The 17,723-nt window shown below is 53.9% G+C and overlaps 1 protein-coding gene and 1 non-coding gene across 13 annotated transcripts in view; both read left to right on the top strand.

Annotated features, from left to right (window-relative positions):
* The window catches only part of PRRC2B (proline rich coiled-coil 2B), a 91,873-nt gene extending 75,217 nt beyond the window's left edge, over window positions 1-16,656 (top strand). For 4 of the 12 annotated variants that reach the window (XM_072748328.1, XM_072748325.1, XM_026009538.2 and 1 more), the window contains exons 22-32: window positions 100-297; window positions 742-828; window positions 1,597-1,701; window positions 1,854-2,046; window positions 2,855-2,952; window positions 3,900-4,027; window positions 4,612-4,852; window positions 7,673-7,849; window positions 8,452-8,543; window positions 10,675-10,756; window positions 12,055-16,656. In XM_072748328.1, the coding sequence (XP_072604429.1) occupies window positions 100-297; window positions 742-828; window positions 1,597-1,701; window positions 1,854-2,046; window positions 2,855-2,952; window positions 3,900-4,027; window positions 4,612-4,852; window positions 7,673-7,849; window positions 8,452-8,543; window positions 10,675-10,756; window positions 12,055-12,189 (1,536 nt within the window). In that variant the 3' untranslated portion in view covers window positions 12,190-16,656. Of the gene's footprint in view, window positions 1-99; window positions 298-741; window positions 829-1,596; window positions 1,702-1,853; window positions 2,047-2,854; window positions 2,953-3,899; window positions 4,028-4,611; window positions 4,853-7,669; window positions 7,850-8,451; window positions 8,544-10,674; window positions 10,757-12,054 lie in introns of all 12 variants that reach the window. The other 8 variants (XM_072748327.1, XM_072748323.1, XM_026009537.2 and 5 more) reach the window with 3 other exon arrangements.
* Window positions 6,794-6,876, top strand: LOC112928042 (small nucleolar RNA SNORD62). The gene has a single exon (XR_003236673.1). It is a non-coding gene; the product is annotated as a small nucleolar RNA SNORD62 (small nucleolar RNA).
* Window positions 16,657-17,723: the final 1,067 nt, after the last annotated feature.

Genomic DNA, 17,723 nt, shown 5'->3' with positions numbered 1-17,723 from the left:
AGGGGCTGTCGTCCTGTCTTCCCCTCTTCCTGGGCTCAGAAGCTGGGGACTGGGGTCCTTCTGGTCTGTGTTTCTCAGTGTCTCTGCTTTTCCACCAAGGATTCAGAACAAGGCTCAGGACAGAGCAAGGAGCACAGACCAGGACCCATCGGCAATGAGCGTTCTCTGAAAAACAGAAAGGGCTCAGAGGGGGCTGAGCGGCTGCAGGGGGCTGTCGTCCCGCCTGTTAACGGGGTTGAGATTCACGTGGACTCTGTGCTGCCGGTGCCGCCCATTGAATTTGGAGTCAATCCAAAAGTGAGGCTTGGATTATTTCCTTCCCTCCACCCCCCCACCTTTTTTTTTTTTTTTTTAAGTACTTGGAGAGGAAGGGGTGGGTGCTGAGACAGGCTTGTCACCCAAGAAACAGCAGAGAGATGGGAGCCAAACAGTACTCTGGGGGAGCATGTTGGCGTGCTGGACGAGGCAGGTGTTATTTAGCTGCCTTCTAGATGGTTCTACTGACAGCAGCTAGGTTCTCAGGCTGAGCAGACTGGTTACCTTCAGTGTCTCCATCAGGTTGGTCAGTGGGCATAGGCAGGGAGCACAGAGGGAGTCAGAGGGTGGCATCTTGTTTTGGGTACCATCTGGTGATTGCTGTTCAGTCAGTTTTTTGAGTCATGGAGACTGTGGCTCAAATTAACGTGTGTCTCTGCTGAAAGGTGGGCCGGATGATCTCAGTGGGCTCTTCCTCCTCTCCAGGACTCCGATTTCAGCTTGCCACCTGGTTCTGCCTCTGGTCCGGCGGGAAATCCGGTTGTCAAACTTCAGGATGCCTTGGCCAGTAATGTGAGTGTGTTTCCACCCCAAGCCCTGTTGTTCTTTACTCTGGCAGGCCCTAGAAAGAACAGAGGAAACCTCCCGGGGGGGGCTCTGAAGCCAGAGGAGGGGACCAACTGCCTGACCCGAGTATGAGGCATGACACGTTTTTCTAGCTGGTTGCATGCCTTTGGGCAAGTTGTGTAAATGTCCCACATCCAGGTGTTGTGATCTTAAAATGGGAGAACATAATTCCTGAGGTCTGGCTTATTTGGCATTCTGTGATCCTCTGATCTTCCAAGGTCTGTGGTTATGTATGTTTGATAGTGCCTGGGACAGATGTCTTCATCCTGAGCAACTGCTCAGGATCCTTATAATACATCCATGGGCACTGGGTGTGTGTGGGAGGGTCTATTGGCCACATTCCTGAAGAAATGTTCCCAAGGGCCTCTTTTTTCAGTTTTTGGGTGGGGCAGCTGAGACAGGACCTGGGGATCTCCAGGTGAGGTCCTGCTGCCTCTGTGCTGATAGCTGATCACAGTTCTTCTGCTGGCGTGGCTGCCCCTGCTGAAGTGGAGTGCTCCATGGGTGGGGGTATGGGGCTTGCTCCCTGTGGGCTCCCATGGAGGGAGTCTGTGAAGGCAGCTCTCTGGAGGAGACACACATGATCTCTGTGGCTCTGTGGCTGGCAGCTTCATCCCCAACGTGTCGAGTGCATGTGGCCCAAGCTGAAGGTATATTTTGGTGTGCTGTCATGTTGCATCTGTGCCTAGTCCACAATTTCTTGTCTCCTTCCAGGCGGGGTTAACACAGAGTATTCCCATCCTCCGGCGCGACCATCACATCCAGAGGGCCATTGGCCTCTCCCAGATGTCCTTCCCCACCGCCGACCTCACCCTGAAGGTATCACCAGCACAGTCGGAGGAGTGGGGGGGGGGGGGGGGGGTCGTACCACCTTGGTGCCCTAGCTTGCACAGAAGCAGGAAGCACCACCCCCCAGCTGTATTAGCCTCTGCTGCCCTGGTGGTAATTTTTCCACTCCCCTGGCTTCTCAGATGGAGTCTGCACGCAAGGCTTGGGAAAATTCGCCCAGTTTGCCAGAGCAGAGCTCTCCTGGAGGCGGGGGCTCAGGCATCCAGCCCCCGTCGTCTGTGGGAGCCTCCACCGGGGTGAACTATAGCTCCTTCGGGGGAGTTTCCATGCCGCCCATGCCTGTGGCCTCGGTCGCGCCTTCTGCTTCTCTCCCAGGTATATGCCATCCCTGGCCTGAACCAGCTCCGGGGGATCACTCACCTCCCTTCTCTCTCTCTCTCTCTCTCTCTCTCTCTCTCTCAACTTGGATTGCTTGACTTAAGGAGTTGCAGAAGAAGGAACTTGTTTCTGGGTTGAATGGTCATAGCTTCTCAGGTGCTGCAGATAACTTGCCCCTCCTGCTTTTCTGCTCCCCTGCCCTGGGAAGCAGACCAGGAGCAAGCAGAGATGGGGCTTTGAGTCAGAGCCAGGTCACATGCAGTGGCTATGTCATCTCCGCCAGTGAGTGGCTTAGCCCTCTGCTGTGGTCCCTTCTCCATGAGAGAAGACTGGCTCTCCATGGGTTAGCTGATGAGATGAGGTCATACCTGGAAAGGGCTTTGTACCAGCCAGGCCCTCAGTAAGTGGTAGCCATTTTTACCACCGTGTTGGTGCCCAGAGGGAAAGGTGAGGGTTTGAGGGCCCAGCTACAGAGTCTCAGGAAACTGTTCTGATCCTCCACTGTGGACTCAGCGCAGGGGGACAGAGAACCCGGGGGCTGCAGTGGAGCCACTCCCGAAGGTGTGGGCCGGTGGGCCAGGGGTTGGGTAGGAAGGCTAGGCTGGAGCCTGCCCCTGCTCTGGGGCCCTGAAGCTGCTGTCAGTGGGTGAGTCGGTGTGGGGTTGCTGGAGTAAGGGGCCACCAGCAGGGAGCTGAGCAGGCTCTGCACACACTCCCTCCCGATTCCCCGGAAAAGCATGCACGTGCAAACATTTGGGAACAGTGAGACTTGATCCTATTCTGTCTTCTGGAATTCTGTTTGCAGGCAACCACCTGCCGCCTCTGTACCTGGATGGCCATGTGTTTGCAAGTCAGCCCCGGCTGGTTCCTCAAACGATACCTCAGCAGCAGAGTTACCAGCAGGTGATGATTGCAAGCCAGGCGGGCCTGGGCAGGGTGTGGTGGGGGGGGGGGTGCAGCGCACAGTGGAGTTAATTCCTTCATTGATTTGTTCATTGTCTGGCTTCCTGTGTCCCTCACATGTAATGCCCAGCTCCCAGCCTGTCCTAGCAGCCAGGAAACATTCAGTGAATGAACACAGGAGAGATAGGGAAGAGGAGGGGAGCTCAGTGCTCCAGACTCTCTGTCTCCCTCTCTCAGAGCTCTTCCTGTGTCCTAGCTGGGGAATTAGCTGAAACGGAATTCTCTTTGGTATCCTTTGGTATCAGGTATCCTTCTGATGAAGAGAAGAAAAGCCTAGACTCCCAGGCATGGATGCATTAGAAAGAGGTAGTTTTAGAAACGTGCAGGTGTTTGTTTTCATGCAGGATGGGCATATTTTCTGTGCTGCAAGGGGCGGATTTCTGAAGTCTCCCTCCTGAAGCTGGAGTGGAGCCTTCTGATGGTCCAGCAGCCCACAGAACTGTGTGCCAGGACGGTGGGGCCCTTGGGCAGAAGCAGATTTGGGGACAGAGGACTTGGCCTGTCGCAACCTTTTTATGAAACATACTCTTAATTATTACATCATTTAGATTTACCAGATTTTGATCTCCACGTGACTGGATTGTACCGCATGTATTCTTCATGTATGAGTCCTGTTTACCATTGACATGCCTCTGTTGATAACCGTAGCTAGAATTCATTCTTGCTGTTGTACAGAATCCAGGATAGGAACGTGCCAGGGTTTGGGATTGTTAGCCAATTGTTTGCTTTTTCCCAAGAGCAAGGAAAGCACCAGAAGGACATGCCCCAGTTTGCATTTGGGGCAGTGTTTGCACTGCCGCTGGACAGGGGGCGGGGCGGGGTGGGGAGCAGCTCAGAGGGCCCCCAAGGTCACCTGCCCAGTTACCTGCCTGGCTTCCCCTCCGCAGGCTGCCGCTGCCCAGCAGATCCCTCTTTCCCTTCACACATCTCTGCAGGCTCCAGCCCAGCTGGGACTGAGGGGCGGGCTTCCTGCCTCCCAGGCTCAGGAGATCTTCAGCTCCTTACAGCCCTTCAGGTGAGATGCAGCCAGGGACACAAGCTTCCACCTCTATGGCCTGTGAGCTGCCGTTCCTCGCCTCTGCTTTGGGGCGGTTGGTGGGGGGAGGTGGTGATCATGGTCACTTCAGAGTCATTAATGACTCTTGGAGGAGCTGCGTGGGCTTGATGATGGTCCTCCATGGGCCTTGTGTTTTTTTCCACGTCGTCCTACCCCTTCACAGCCCCTCTCCATCTTCCCTTCCTCCTGCCTGCCTCCACCGCCTGCCTCCACCCATGGTCTGCTCTTCCCATGTGTCTGAAGTCCCATGCCTTTAGCATCACATAGGTTTTCTTGTGCCTTGTACAGCCTGGATGTGTCATCTAGTGATGCTCAAACTGTGGCCCCTGGACCAGCAGCATCCACACCATCTAGGTCCATGTTACAAATGCAGATTCTCAGGCTCTGTCCGGATCTTCTGAGTCAGAAGCTTGGAGGGGGGGGGGGGGGCGGCTAGCAGTGTGGATTTTAGCAAGCCCTCTGGGGGATCGTGCTGCGTGCTTCTATTTGAGACCCACTGGTGTGCTCCTACATCTGACCCACCGTCTGTCTGGCTTTTGCAGATCTCAGGTGTACATGCATCCCAGCCTGTCACCACCCAGCACCATGATCCTCTCTGGAGGCACAGCCTTGAAGCCTCCATACTCGGCGTTCCCAGGCATGCAGCCCTTAGAGATGGTGAAGCCCCAGTCCGGCTCCCCCTACCAGCCCATGAGTGGAAACCAAGCCCTGGTCTACGAGGGCCAGCTGGGTCAGGCTGCGGGCCTAGGCGCCTCCCAGTTGTTGGACTCCCAGCTCCCACAGGTCAGGAATTCTATCTCCTCTGCCCAACACACTAGGGCCTCTTTCTCTTGTGACTGTTTTTCCTTTTTATCTGTCTCTTGATTTTGCTGACTTATGTGCAGCTTGTAACCATTGTGATTGGTCCTTGGGCTGCTAGAACTGGGGCTAGGTCCTCTGCCTCTCTGGAACGGTCCTGTCCTATTTATCTCCTGAGAGCATTGCTCCTCCCACAGCCTCTCTCCCGCCCTCATCCTGGGGGGCTTGGAGATGGGGTGCATGTTCTCCTGGCATACTGATGCTTCTGGACAGCTCTCCCTCTGTTCTCCCCAGAACCCCAGCCCTGGAGCCCATACTGTCAACTGCTCCACTGGCCTCCATGTTACTGTGAGTCCATATTATGAATCCAGCGTTTGGCATCATGTCTTCCTCTCCTGTGACCATCAGTAGTATTGGACAACTTTGAGAGTAGCTCCTGGCTCAGTCTCTCCAGCATAGCTCCTGTTGTAACTGCTGGTGGTTTTGATGTGTGTGTAGATGATAGCCTGGTCTCTGTTCCTTGGCCCCTTGCCACCAGGGCTCCGCCGTGCTTGTGGTCCTGTCGGGACTTGTCAATGCCAGAAGCTGTACCTTTTCCACCATCTCAAGTTTAAGGGTTTTACTCATGCCCACCCCTGCTCTGCTAGCTCTTCCCGCTAGCGACGCAGCTCTGGCCACCTGATCACCTTCCCCTGTGGGCTCACTTCTTCCCTGCCAGCTTATTGGTGCTGCCCGTTGCATTTGTCCTTGTCCCCGCTCCAATGCTCTCACTTAGGTCCAGGCCTGTGTCTGCACAGCTGTCTGTGCCTACAGAAAACCAGACCTGCTTGGGCTACCTGCCGCCAGGCCCCGACAGCCACCCTCGGGGGTCTCCATGCCCCTGTACTCGGGCCCCATCAATCCCCAGCCTCCAGTGCCCGTCTCAGACTTGCAACTTTCTCCTCACCACCCTCTACCTCTACCCTGTCACTAGAGAAATAGAAGCAGTGATGAAAGAAGAGATCTTGTACAAAGCACCACCTGAGGGCTTTCCTGCCACAGGGGTGGGCTGGCGGAGCTTGGGGAAGGCCCTTCCAGCCAGGCTCCAGCTCCTTCCTATGTACATCATGTGTGCTGTGGGCACAACGAAGGGCTGTACCCAGCCAACTCTATTATTCCCCTTATTAAAAACACAAAACCATAAAAATTTTTTAAGGACACCAGTCAATTCCTGATGGTTATTCTTTACCCTCATCTTGCTGACCCATCCACAGCATTTGACTCAGGGATGCTCCTGACACCTGGAGTCATGTTCTTCACTCTGTTCATAGGCGCTGCCATCCTGGCAACCCCCTCTTCCTCACCTGCGTGGTCTGTGATTTCTTGGTGCCCCCTAGGCTCTGCCCTCCAACCTCTGTCTAGTCCTATGGCTCAAAGTCCCATCAAGGGACTTAGGTCTTCCCAGTCCCACCAGGTATTTATTTTCTCACCTGTGGGCTACCCGTCTCCTCTGCTCTGGTGTCTTAGGGCATATCAAACATAATGTGTGAAGGCATCAAGTCCAAAACCTGATTTTTCTCCTGGTCCTTCTGGCTGTCTTATCTATGTCACTGTAGGTCCCCATGTCCCCTCACATCCCCTCTGATCCTTCAGCGAGTGCCATTGGCTCTATCTTTGGAAGGTATACAGAATCTAGCCACTTCTCATTCCCTCCACACCCCACCCTGTCCAGGCTCCTGTGGGGGCTCCTCCCAGATCTCCTGGCTCTACTCTTGGGGCCAATGATCTGTTCTCAACATAGCAGCTGAGGTTCCCCCTAAAACACAATTTTGGCCATACCACATGGGGAGCCAATGCTCCAGAAGCATAGCACCATCCTCCTCTTCGTCCCACACTCTATTGTGTGCAAGGAGGAGCGTGGGGTCTTGAGGCTCTGGCTGCCACTCGTCTCCGTGATGTAATTCCAATAGATCCTTCTGACCCCCCCGTGGACTCAATGCAGGGGGATGAAGAGGAAAGTGACTGAGAGACAAGTGGCGTCCCTGCCTCAGTCCTGAGGCACCCCCCTGTCCTTGTCACCCACCTGGTGCTGGACTTGAGAAGCGGTCCCTTAGAGCTTGCTGTCACCATTCCCCTCTCCCCCATGTTCTGCTATTATAATAGTCTTCAGAAGGATCCAAGAGTCTCCAGTTCCAGGAACCCTTTACCCCAGAACTCAGTTGAGTTTTCCATACCCTTTAGAGGCAAAACAATAAAGGGCGTTTTCCCTTTTTTTGCCTTGCAAAGCAGTATGTAGATAGAAATCCATCCAGTGTTCGTGTTTGGGGACTTGCTTGGACATTACCTCCTAAGAAGCCTCCTGACCTTCCCTAACTCTTCCCCGCCCCACCCCCCCAACGCATAAGGGGCTTGTTGCCCGCACTCCCCATGTTGGGTCTGTGTCCAGTATGACGCTCTGTCCTCCCTGCTCCCTGGGTCTGACAGTGTCCTGGTGCTTCCCTTGGGTGCATGCAGCCCTCTGCAGCCCTGGAGAGGAGCCACTCCTGTCCCCTGTGAGCATGTTACAGTGTAGCACCTTCTTGCAGGGCCCTGAGCTTGTCTTTTCCACGTGCTGGTTCCAGCAATCAGACTTGCCCTACTTCTGAGGGTATTCCCTAGCAGAAATCTAGACCCTATATTGCTGTGCAGAGGCCACGCTTTAATTCTCTTAAAATGACAACCTGCAGTATAATGTGTGTCTTCTCCTGGGGGACATATGTAAACAGTAGTTCGTGGCTTTCTCCTCAACATCCATTCCTCCTCTTGACTGTCCCTGTCGCCCAGCAGCTGACGATGCCGCTGCCTGGCTCCCAGCTGCCTCTGCCGCGGTACGGTTCCGGGCAGCAGCCTCTGATTCTACCACAGTCCATCCAGCTGCCACAGGGGCAGAGCCTCTCTGTCGGGGCCCCCCGAAGAATCCTTCCACCCGGCTCCCAGCCTTCGGTCCTTAACACCAGCAGAGAGGTAAGGAGGACTCTCTCGTGCCTGGGAGAAACCTTGCTAGCTAAGTCAGGAAGTGCTGTTGGGGCAGAAAATTCCAGAGGTTGGGCTGCAAGCTAGCTCTTGGCCTCACCAGACCACTGGTTTCCTGCTCGTGGTGAAGTCTTCTAGGGGCGCAATCATTCCCCGCCTTGGTTCAAGCTAATAACATGAGCCGACACCCAGAGGGGAAGGGAAGGGGTGTGTGGTGGTGATGCCTGGGGCCTCTTGGCTAGGGGAGCTGTGGGGCCATTTCAGAGACCGTCCCAGACATCCCCATGGAGTGTGTCTAGGGCTGGGGTCCAGGCTCTGCATTCCTCCCCGACTTCAGGGGCTCTGCTGATGGCCATCCTGGTGGTGGTGCACAGTCCTCTCTCTCCATCCCACTTCGAGAGAACAAAAACAGGATGGTCCTTGGTTCCAAGAAGCCTCTCAAGCCTAGATTGGAGGGGGGAGGGTGCAGTTTGCTTTAGGTGATCCCTTTCCCCCGCTGGAAATTCTCAGTGTCTCTGCACGAGGGTGGTTCAGTGAGGGCCAGGCAGCACAGGGCCATCAAATGACCACTCATACCTTTGTGGTGTCTCCAGTCCTCTCAGATGGAGATGAAGGGCTTCCACTTTGCCGACAGTAAACAGAATGTTCCTTCAGGAGGCTCTGTGCCATCACCCCAGACTTACAGGTAAAGAAATGCCCTGGGTAGGGGTCGAATGCTGCATCACCAAGTACTTGGTCTAGATGGGGGACTCCATGGTTCAGAAGAGTCTTGGGGGCCCAGGGAGAGCCATGGGAGGGCACTGAGGCAGGGTCCCCTTTGAGGCCACGTGTCACTTTGAAATTTCAATACTGGGACACTTTCATGTTTTAGTGAACCAAGTGAACCATGTTTTAGTGAACTAGCAGAGTGATTCTGCTTTTTGTCATCATAATAAAATGTCCTGTTGTGGGAGAGCTTTCTGGAAAGGTAGTAAGCTGATGTTTTAATAGTGTGAGGCCTGACCTGACTGCTCACGGCTTTCCCACCAGATTTTACAAAGGATTTGCTGACCAGGAAGGTGTACTCCCTGGAAGGCGAGGAGAATTTCCTTTCCTGGGGCTGCAGGCCCCCTGCACTGGCCCTCTGGCCCCATGAGGTCCTGTGGCTGCTGGCCTTGTCGGGCCATGTGGACTGGCCCCTTCTCTTTGCGTCCTTGGTCTCGGTCTCTGCCTCTCCAGTAACTAACTGTCCCAGGTCCCTTAGCTGGATTGGGAGGTGGCTTTGCATGAATCCCGGTGTGGAATTACTTATTATACTAGAAAGTTAAAGAACCTCTGGCCTTACTGACCTATTTGCCCCTGAGGAAGAGTGGCAGGGATGGGGAGGCAGCATGCTCTGGCCCGGGGCCCATGGGCAGGTGCGGTTGGCTCTTGTTACACGTGGGAGATGCTTGGAGCATCCTCCTGTTTGTAAGCGAGCAAAGCAGACGTGTGACTCATGGCGCTCTGTGAGAGGTGAGCGGCCCGGCTCCAGGGTGCCCTGAGGACCCTCTAGGGGCGTATAGCTGCTCTCCAAGTGGGGAGCACGTCTGCAGATCAGAGCACCATCTCCGGTCTTGCAGCTGTGGCCACTGTGCCCCGCTGCTCTTGAAGTGTCGAGGCTGGGTCCTCATCCGTCCCGTCCATCCCGTCCTTCCCATCATTCCATGCTTCCACCTGCATTTCCAGAGGCATTTGTGTGACGTTTCCCCCTTTCCATCATCTTTTCTATTACTTTACCCTTTGGCTTAATTTATTTTTGTTTATTAGTTTGTGTTGTGACCATATTTTTCACATAGGCCAAAATAACAGAACTGTACGAAAGATACAGACAGCAACACAGAATGACGCCTGTAGTCTGGAATAAGGAAGGAAGCTCTGTGGATAAACAAATGCTGTCAACCCCCTGTCGCCATGGGTGACATTGAGCTGCATCTGGTCCCAGAGGCAAACCCAGAGCACAGATGCTCACACAGCAAGAGTTGCCCATGTCTGTTCAGGGTAGGGACACAGCAGTGGGCTCTTTGAAGAACGCGTAAAACATAGAAGCCTTCACGAATAGCCTCTGTTTTGTTGGGGTTGTAGTGGGGGGGAAATTGGTGTATTTTTATAGAGCAGTGTTTCCCAGGTTTTCTGGAAACAGGGCTTCTGAGGTGTGCCTTGCCAAAAAAGGGTTCCCTGGTCAGATACTTAGGGGTGTGCTCGTTGGGATCGTGGTGCTTGGCACAGGGTCTGAGCTCCCCCACTGTCCAGGGTCCCGATAAACTCCCACACACAGCACTTCTCAAGCTTTTGACCACAGAATCTTTCTTCCACATAGCACCTAGGCAACATCCAGGAGAACTGGTTGTCTGGTCAACGGATACATTCAGAAAGATGTTCTGAAAGATTTTTGTTCCTTTTGGTTTCTCTTTCCACTCACCCTCCCACACACACTGTCTAAAAAAGTGAAAACTCTAGGAATAAACTTGGCACCATTCTGAAATCAGCTTCATAGACCATTTGTCTGGGTCACAGAGTCCCATCGGTCCAGACCCTCCAGACCCTCCAGGCCCAGAGAGACAGGTAGTGCCCATTCACTCGTCCGGTCAATATCTACCCACAGCCAAGGCTTCGGCCCCTGTGCCCTTGGGTCTCTGCGAGCTGCTCTGGTGCCCCCTGCACCCTGGCTGTCTGAAGTCTTGGCTTTCCTCCGCTGGAGAGGGCGCCGCCCAAGCCAGGGCCGCGCCGTATGCTAGGCTTGACTCGTTTTCTCTGGCGACGCATGTGTTCTCACCCCCTGCCTTTGGTTTTTTCAGGCCTAGCTCTGCTAGCCCCAGTGGGAAGCCCTCTGGATCAGCAGTTAACATGGGCTCTGTGCAGGGACACTACGTTCAACAGGTAGAAGATGGCTTTCCAGACCCTCCAGCCCTGGACGCTTAGGCCCATCTCCAAGCGCCAAAAGAGAAGGGACTGTCCAACCCGTTTGAGTGCTCCTCTTATAAAGAGAGACATGCCCTAGCGCTTAGAGCGTGGCGCCGGGAGCCGGCAGCCTGAGTCCCTCCTGGCCAAGGCATTTCTCCTCTTGACAGGCGTCTGGATCCTTCCTTGTCCTGCAGAGAAGGAAGGATACGGATTCCTCTAAGGAGGTGGCGCCAGAAGGTGGACTCTGCCTCCCTAGCGATTTGGGCTGTGAAGGCGCTGGGACTCGGTTAGGTCTGTGGGTCAGCTGTAGAAGCCGCGTGTGTGTGCGTGCGCGTGTGTGCGTGCGTGCACGTGCTAGCTCTAGTAAGTGCTGTGTCTCGTCTCTGTCTCGGCTGGGTGGGAGTACATGTGGAATGACGCTTTCCCATTTTGCAACCAAAGGGGCTTCTTAGTGTCTCTGCCTTCAGGCACTATTCTCGGCTGCCACTCTATAAAACGTGATGGGGCTCCAGAGCTCATACATGTCAGGCATGGCTTTTTAATAAAACCGCATTCCTGGCTGGTGGAGGCGGAAGTTTGATCACTCCTTACACTCCTCCTAACTTGGTTCCCTGGAGGGTTGTTCCCTGAATTGCTTGGACCGAGCTGCTAAAGCTTCCTTGCAGAGTTCACACCCTGGTCAGGGGCATAGTTGACCCCAGCCACTCTGTGACACATCCCCTGTGCAGAGCTGCAGGTTAATGGGACCCTGACTGGAGATCTCGAGGCCACACTAGGGTCCTGGGGAAAGGTTTCTGGAGAGTGGGAGTCAGAAGGGAGTGGGCGTTGAAGATGAGGGATGGACCAAGCCCAGCCAGTGGTCCCGTGCCCCTCGGCAAACATTCAGGAGTTCTGACTTGTGGGGTGTTGGGGCTGCTCCAGGGCTTTTTCCCATTGGGCCAAGGGGTGCACTGATTTGAGAAGGTCCTTCTGGTCAGCCTTGGACGTGCTGCTCCCGCAGAAACCCATGGGCATCACAGAATGCTTCCCAGAGGACCCGGCATCTTCCTGCCTCTCTGAACCACTGCCCTCAGCACCCATGGGAGGGGAGAGAGTAGCTCACGCCAGTGTCCTTCCTAGGGGAGGGAGTTCTTTGGTTTGCTCCTTCCACCAAAGGATCGGCTTCTTGGGGTAGCTTTTCTCTGTGACTCATGAGCAGGTGTGGGTGGTGAGAGCTGTGTGTCCAGATGGACATTTCGGCATAAGGGTAACTGTCCCCATTCATCTGTCCAAAGGCCAAACAACGAGTGGATGAAAAAGCCAGCCTGGGAGCCGTGAAGCTGCAGGAAGCCCCCTCTGCCACCTCCCAGATGAAGCGAACCGGAGCAATCAAGCCTCGGGCGGTCAAGGTGGAAGAGAGCAAGGCCTGAAGGTGCTGGGCCACGCCTCGCCCCCCTGAGCGCAGGGCTGCCGCTTGGCCTCTGACGCAGCCAGACACGCGGACATCTTGGAGATCCACCGTCCAACCACCTGGCCCGGACTGAGAGACCTTCCTTCCCTTGTCCACTCCTGAAAGCTCCATTGTCCGACCAGCTTGCCCCCGTGGATATGTGGCATTGACCTGCTCGCTTTAATATGAAGCAAACAAGCAAGCAAACTGACCCTGTCCCCACGTTGTCCCCGCCTCCTTTCCACCGTGACCGTGACCGTGGAGTGACTCAAGCCTTTGTGCAGGCCAGAAAACCCCGCCCCACCCACCCCACCGCCAGGGTGCTTTCTGGCTTCCATCCCCTCCCCTCCCCTCCCCTCCCCTCCCCTCCCCTCCCCTCCCCCCTCCCCTCCCCTCCCCTTCCTTTCCTTTCCCTTCCCTCCTGGCCCCAGGCACAGTGGTTTGGCAGCAGGGCCATTTTAGTTTGAGGCTTTTTGTTTTAAAAAGCAGCTAAAGTTTTTACAAAGGAGAAAGGAAAAGAAAACAAAAACCGAAGCTATGTGTGCATAGCTGAACTTTTATACTTCTTCGCCACCCCCCTCCCTCACCCCCTTCCTTCCTCTGTCCCAGGACCACATTTCCACCTGTCCCCTGCCTGGTCCGCTGGTCTGTCACTGCGATTCCTGAACAGGACTCTGAGGCAGGTGTCCCCCCGTGCGCTCTTAGTGGGTCAGCCGGTGCGGGTGCTCGCAGGAAACGTGGAGGGCTTGCCAGTGGGCAGCTCCTTGCTTGGGAGAGTGACTGAGAGGGAAGTAAGGTCAGTGTCACGGTGGGTTCCAGCCCCTGGCCTGATAACTGCTGGAGTTTAGGGGCAGCCCAGTGAAGCTGATGGCGTTTTTAGCGTAAGAATGACACACAATTTCTGTCCTGGACTCTTCTAACGCCAGTGGACATGCTGACCACGGGGCACCTAAGGTGAATCGTGGAGATACAGAATCACTGGTGTTTGCCAGTGCGGCCCGGACAGTGCGAGCTGACCGCCTCCGTGTCGGGGGCTCTGACACCCAGGGGGCTGCTGTGTGACCCGCACGCCCTTCCTTGAAGCCTTCTGTGACATACCCTCCTCTTTTCTTCCTGAGGCTGTCTCCTTCTTGTCTGGATTCCTCTGTCCTGCCACCTTTCATGCAGCTCGTCCCTGGAACCTGTGAGGCCCCTTCCCTTGGGGACAGGGGTGCGAGGACGGCTGTCTGCTGGGGTCTGTAGCCGAGGTATGCGGCCTGGAAGGCTGCCACCAGGGCTTCCTTTTTCTCCTTTTCTTCGCTCCCACTGGCAGACCCAGGTGGTTGGGACAGAGGGGCCTGAGCTGGGCGCTGGGTGCCCATCTTCCCAGACGGCCGGGGCGGGATCTGCAGGGGGCGGGGGTCGCAGGTCTGACCGTCGTTCTGCAGTGGCCGCTAGCAAAATGTTTGTGTGAGCCATTTGATACTGGGTTTTTGTTGTTTATTTTTAAAATAAGACCCAGAAGGAAATCGTCCCTGATGTTGTCATTCCAAGGATAGGGGAAGGGAAACCTGCAGGGTGTGTACATGGACTTCAGAGTAACTAACCAGCCAGCCAGTCCTTAAACTAGGTGCTGCCTGCCACCAGCAATGGCTCCAAGGAGGACCAGGCTCAGAGGACAAGCAGTAGGTGAGTGGGGACGAGCCCTGCTCGTCCCTGAGTCCAGCCTCAGGGCCCCTACAGGGGTGTGACGTCCTGTGGTTTTGAGCTCTGTGTCTAGCATACAAGCTGGGTGGAGAGAAGCGCCTTAGGGACGGTGTGGCACCCATAACCTTCTGTCGTTCTTCCCTGCTTGAAGGAAATGGGGCACACCCTGCCAGCCAGAGTGCCAACGTCTGTGGGGAGGGTGGGGTGTCATCCGGAGAGGCCCAGTTTTCTTGAAAGTTGCTCTAGTGCTTCATCTGCAGCTTTCTGTGTCCCTTTTCCTACCTCCACCCTCAGACCCTGCTTCTTACTAGCTGGTCATCTTCAGGCCTGAAGCTTTATTCTGAGGTCCTTTTACCAAGGGCTGCTCCCTTGAGTTGCCTGCGCTCACCTGCCCTGTGTGCTCATCTGCTCTTTCTTTCCCCTGCAAGTGTGTGACTGCTGTCCCTGTGACCACCTGCCCTGCCTGGCGCTCCCCTCTGCTGCCACCTGCCTCTTTTGCCCGGCTCCCCCTGTGGGAGCCACACACATTCACCACCGCCTGTATGTTCATAAACATGGCCGGGCTCACACACCTAATTTTGGTGCACATTGTACATCAAAAAGGAACAGAGGTTTTCTCATTTTGAAATTCAACAGAACAGCCCAGGATGCTGTGACAAACTCAAGGTGTACCCTTCAGGTGAACCAGCCGTCAGTGTGTCAGTACTTCCTGTTTTGAGAAAAAATAAAAACAAAAGGTCACCTGTTCGCCAGCCCTTTTGTCCACCCCTGTATTTTCTCCTCCCCCTCCCCAATAAAAACAAAAAACACTAGAATTTATTTATATGTATTGATGTTGTAGGTCTAGGTGAAAAAAGTAAATGTTTCACTGCTCTATTTATATATAATGTCTGAATTATTCTGTGCAGGAAAGGCCAGGAAATTGCATGTGAAGTTCAGTGCATTCACCACCTCTGTGTGCCCGAGCTGCAGTGTCTTTCCCACTAAGATACAGGTTTTAAATTGGGCTTGGGGCAGAGGGCCTGTCCACCCACCCCCACCCCCACCCCCCGTCCCTTCCTCGGTCTGATGAAATGCAGTTTGTAGTACAGAGAGGTTTTAAGGTGCAATATCTCTTCTTTTCATGTGGTTTTAGAACCAAGCTCAAGGTAATAGAGCTTAGGGTCTTCTTGTGGTTTCAAACCCCCATCCTCAGAGCACACCTCCCTGCAGAGGCCTCTGCCAAGATGCCACGGGGCCGTTGGTGGGAGCAGGTAAAGATGACATTTACCTTTCTGCTGCTGCTGAGACTGATGGCAGGGGGAGGTGGGTAGTGTCAGAGCCCCCTTGCTGTCCCTTTGTCTCCCTCCTGATGCTGGCAGTTTGGCCCTGGCCATTGGTGGTACAGCCCGTTGCGCAGCAACCAGTAACCCTGCAGTAGTGTCTGTCCAGTGTCACCTACTCAGTGGGGTGAAAATCCCAGAGTGGGGTCGAGTACACCCCCTGGAAACTTCTCTGCCAGTTATATTTGGTCTGGTTTTCTTTACTATTGCTTCCCCCTTTTTAATCCACATTATTACTGTTTTCAAACTCAGAATTCATTCACTTCTGGTTCTGGGTTCCTTATGAGGGAAGACAGAGGATGACTTACACATTCAGAAATCAGTTGATTGAGTTCCAAAGCTGTGGCCATGCCAGCCACTTCTAGGGAATATTGGGGAATCTTGTTAAATATTGACTTTGGGTCTCTCCAGCTATGCCCTCGCCCTCCTGTCTTCTGGATCTGCCCTTGGGGTGGGTGATGAGGTTTGTGACTGGTGCTCAGGGCCCAGGAGGCTGAGGGTGTGCACACAGGTGCATGGCCGTGTTCAGAAATGGCCTGCTGAGACAATGTGGCCACCTGGTAAAGCCCCTCCCTGCTGTTCGGTTCCCCTCCACCAAGTAGCTGCATGTTGCCTCCCAAACCTGTATTTGTCCCTTTTCACTTCTTGCAGAGCAAGCCTGGGTCTGTTGGAAATGGCCTTTGACAACCGAGAACACTAGAGTGTTTGTGCTTTGTCATGTTCTGTGCTGAATGGGAAATGCAGACTTCTAGAAAGCCAGCCCTTCCTGCTTGAAAATGTGAGATGGATCTAAGAGATCACCTGGGACAGGGTGTCTCATTGTTGGGGTCAGACACTGTCCCCCAGCCATGCCCTCTGGGGACCACCAGTGCATACTGGGCTAGTGATCTTCCAGGTGCATCTCACCTTGCTGTTCACCATTTCCCACCTTGGCTGGGTGGCAGTGTCCTTGGGACCCTGTCTTCAGCATGCTACAAAGCCTCAGGGTGGAAATTTCTATAAAGGTTCCGTGGATGACTTTCTTCCATTGTTTAAAGGGGATACTGTAAGCTTTTGACCTCATGCCTTGCATAGTAAAAAGGGTTTGGGTTTTTTGTTGTTCTTGAGGGTTTTTTTGTTTTTGTTCCCTTTTGTTTTTATTTTGGCCTTTCCTCTTTGTCTTTTCATGTAGACCAGATATTTGAAAGGGCAGACGATGGCTAAAGGTGTAAAGTGTAGCTTGTTTATATATTTTTGGGGAAGCTTTTCCCTTGAATGGGAAATGGAATCATGGATTCAGCAGGCCATGGTGGCACACTCACCCTTTGCCCTTCCCTCCGGATCAGTACCTATTGTTTCTCCTTTCAAATATGTGATTGTACTAGCTCTTTCCATATGAAAGAATTCTCCTTATTTAAATAAAAAAAAAGAAAAAAAAAAGAAAACGCCCTAGAACTGAACATGCTTTCTCAGGCTGTGTGTCCCTCGATTTTCTGTTGTCATTTGATGAGAGAGATGGAGAGATGGAAGAGTTCTTATGTTCGGACAGCTTATGTGGAAATTGGGAGTGACGGCCGAAATGGTTTAAAGCAAGGTGGGAAGGAGAGAAAGGATTGAAACCCACAGATAGGGTGCATCTTCCAAATGGATAAGCATTAGCAAGGCCCCTCCTTCCCTCCTGGTGGGTGATATTAAGGTGTGCAGGACATCTGCCTGCCCTCTGCCCTCCCCCTACTTCCCTTGAGAAGTGGGCAGGTCAGAGGAGAAAGCATTTGATTTGTCATGATTTTTATTTATTTTTAATTTTTAAGCAAGCTTATGGCCCCAAGATCAAGAGTTAACATGTTCTACACTAACTGAGCCAGCCAGGCATCCCTCCTCTCATGTCCTGTTGCCACTTCATAGTGACCCCTTTGCTGAGAAGGGGAGAGGATCATGCTGCCCTTTGGGGTAGGAAAGATGAGCTTTCCAGGCATGGGAGAGTGAGGGATGGGGAGCCTGGATTTGAGTCCCAGCAGATGATCCTCGGTTCTGCATCCCCACCCCACCCCCACGCCCTACAACTGCATGACTGGGAAGGGCACTTCACCCCTTGGAGTCACAATTTCAACTGTAAAACGTCAAATTAGCAGTAACCTACCTCTGGGGTAGTGTGGATTCAAAGAGGTCATCGGCACCAGTTAAGAATGTTAGGAAACAAATTAACCCCACGTATAACACTTTCCATAAGGAAAGCCTCTGTGCAGATTCCTTCTGCGCCTCTCTGGCATTATTGGGTCCTGGGCAGGGGCAGGGGCCACAGCGAGCCCCTAGGGATGGTTGGTTCCCGAACTTCACCAGGAGAACTCACCAGGAGCCAGCACCTCTCCTCCCAGGGCCCAGGGAAGCATGAGTAAGACACAAGTAACCCTACATTCTTAACCCGTGTTCTCTAACGCCGGGTTGACCGGCACAAGTGGGGGAAAAAGTCTTGCAAAGTGAAGAACCGTAATTCTAGCTCTTAACCCAGCGGTACCAGTTCTGTCCG

This window comes from Vulpes vulpes, chromosome 2 (genome assembly GCF_048418805.1).
Source record: "Vulpes vulpes isolate BD-2025 chromosome 2, VulVul3, whole genome shotgun sequence".
Taxonomy (NCBI): domain Eukaryota; kingdom Metazoa; phylum Chordata; class Mammalia; order Carnivora; family Canidae; genus Vulpes; species Vulpes vulpes.
Note: the sequence above shows the minus strand (reverse complement) of the source record. Positions and strands in the feature narration are given on the sequence as shown.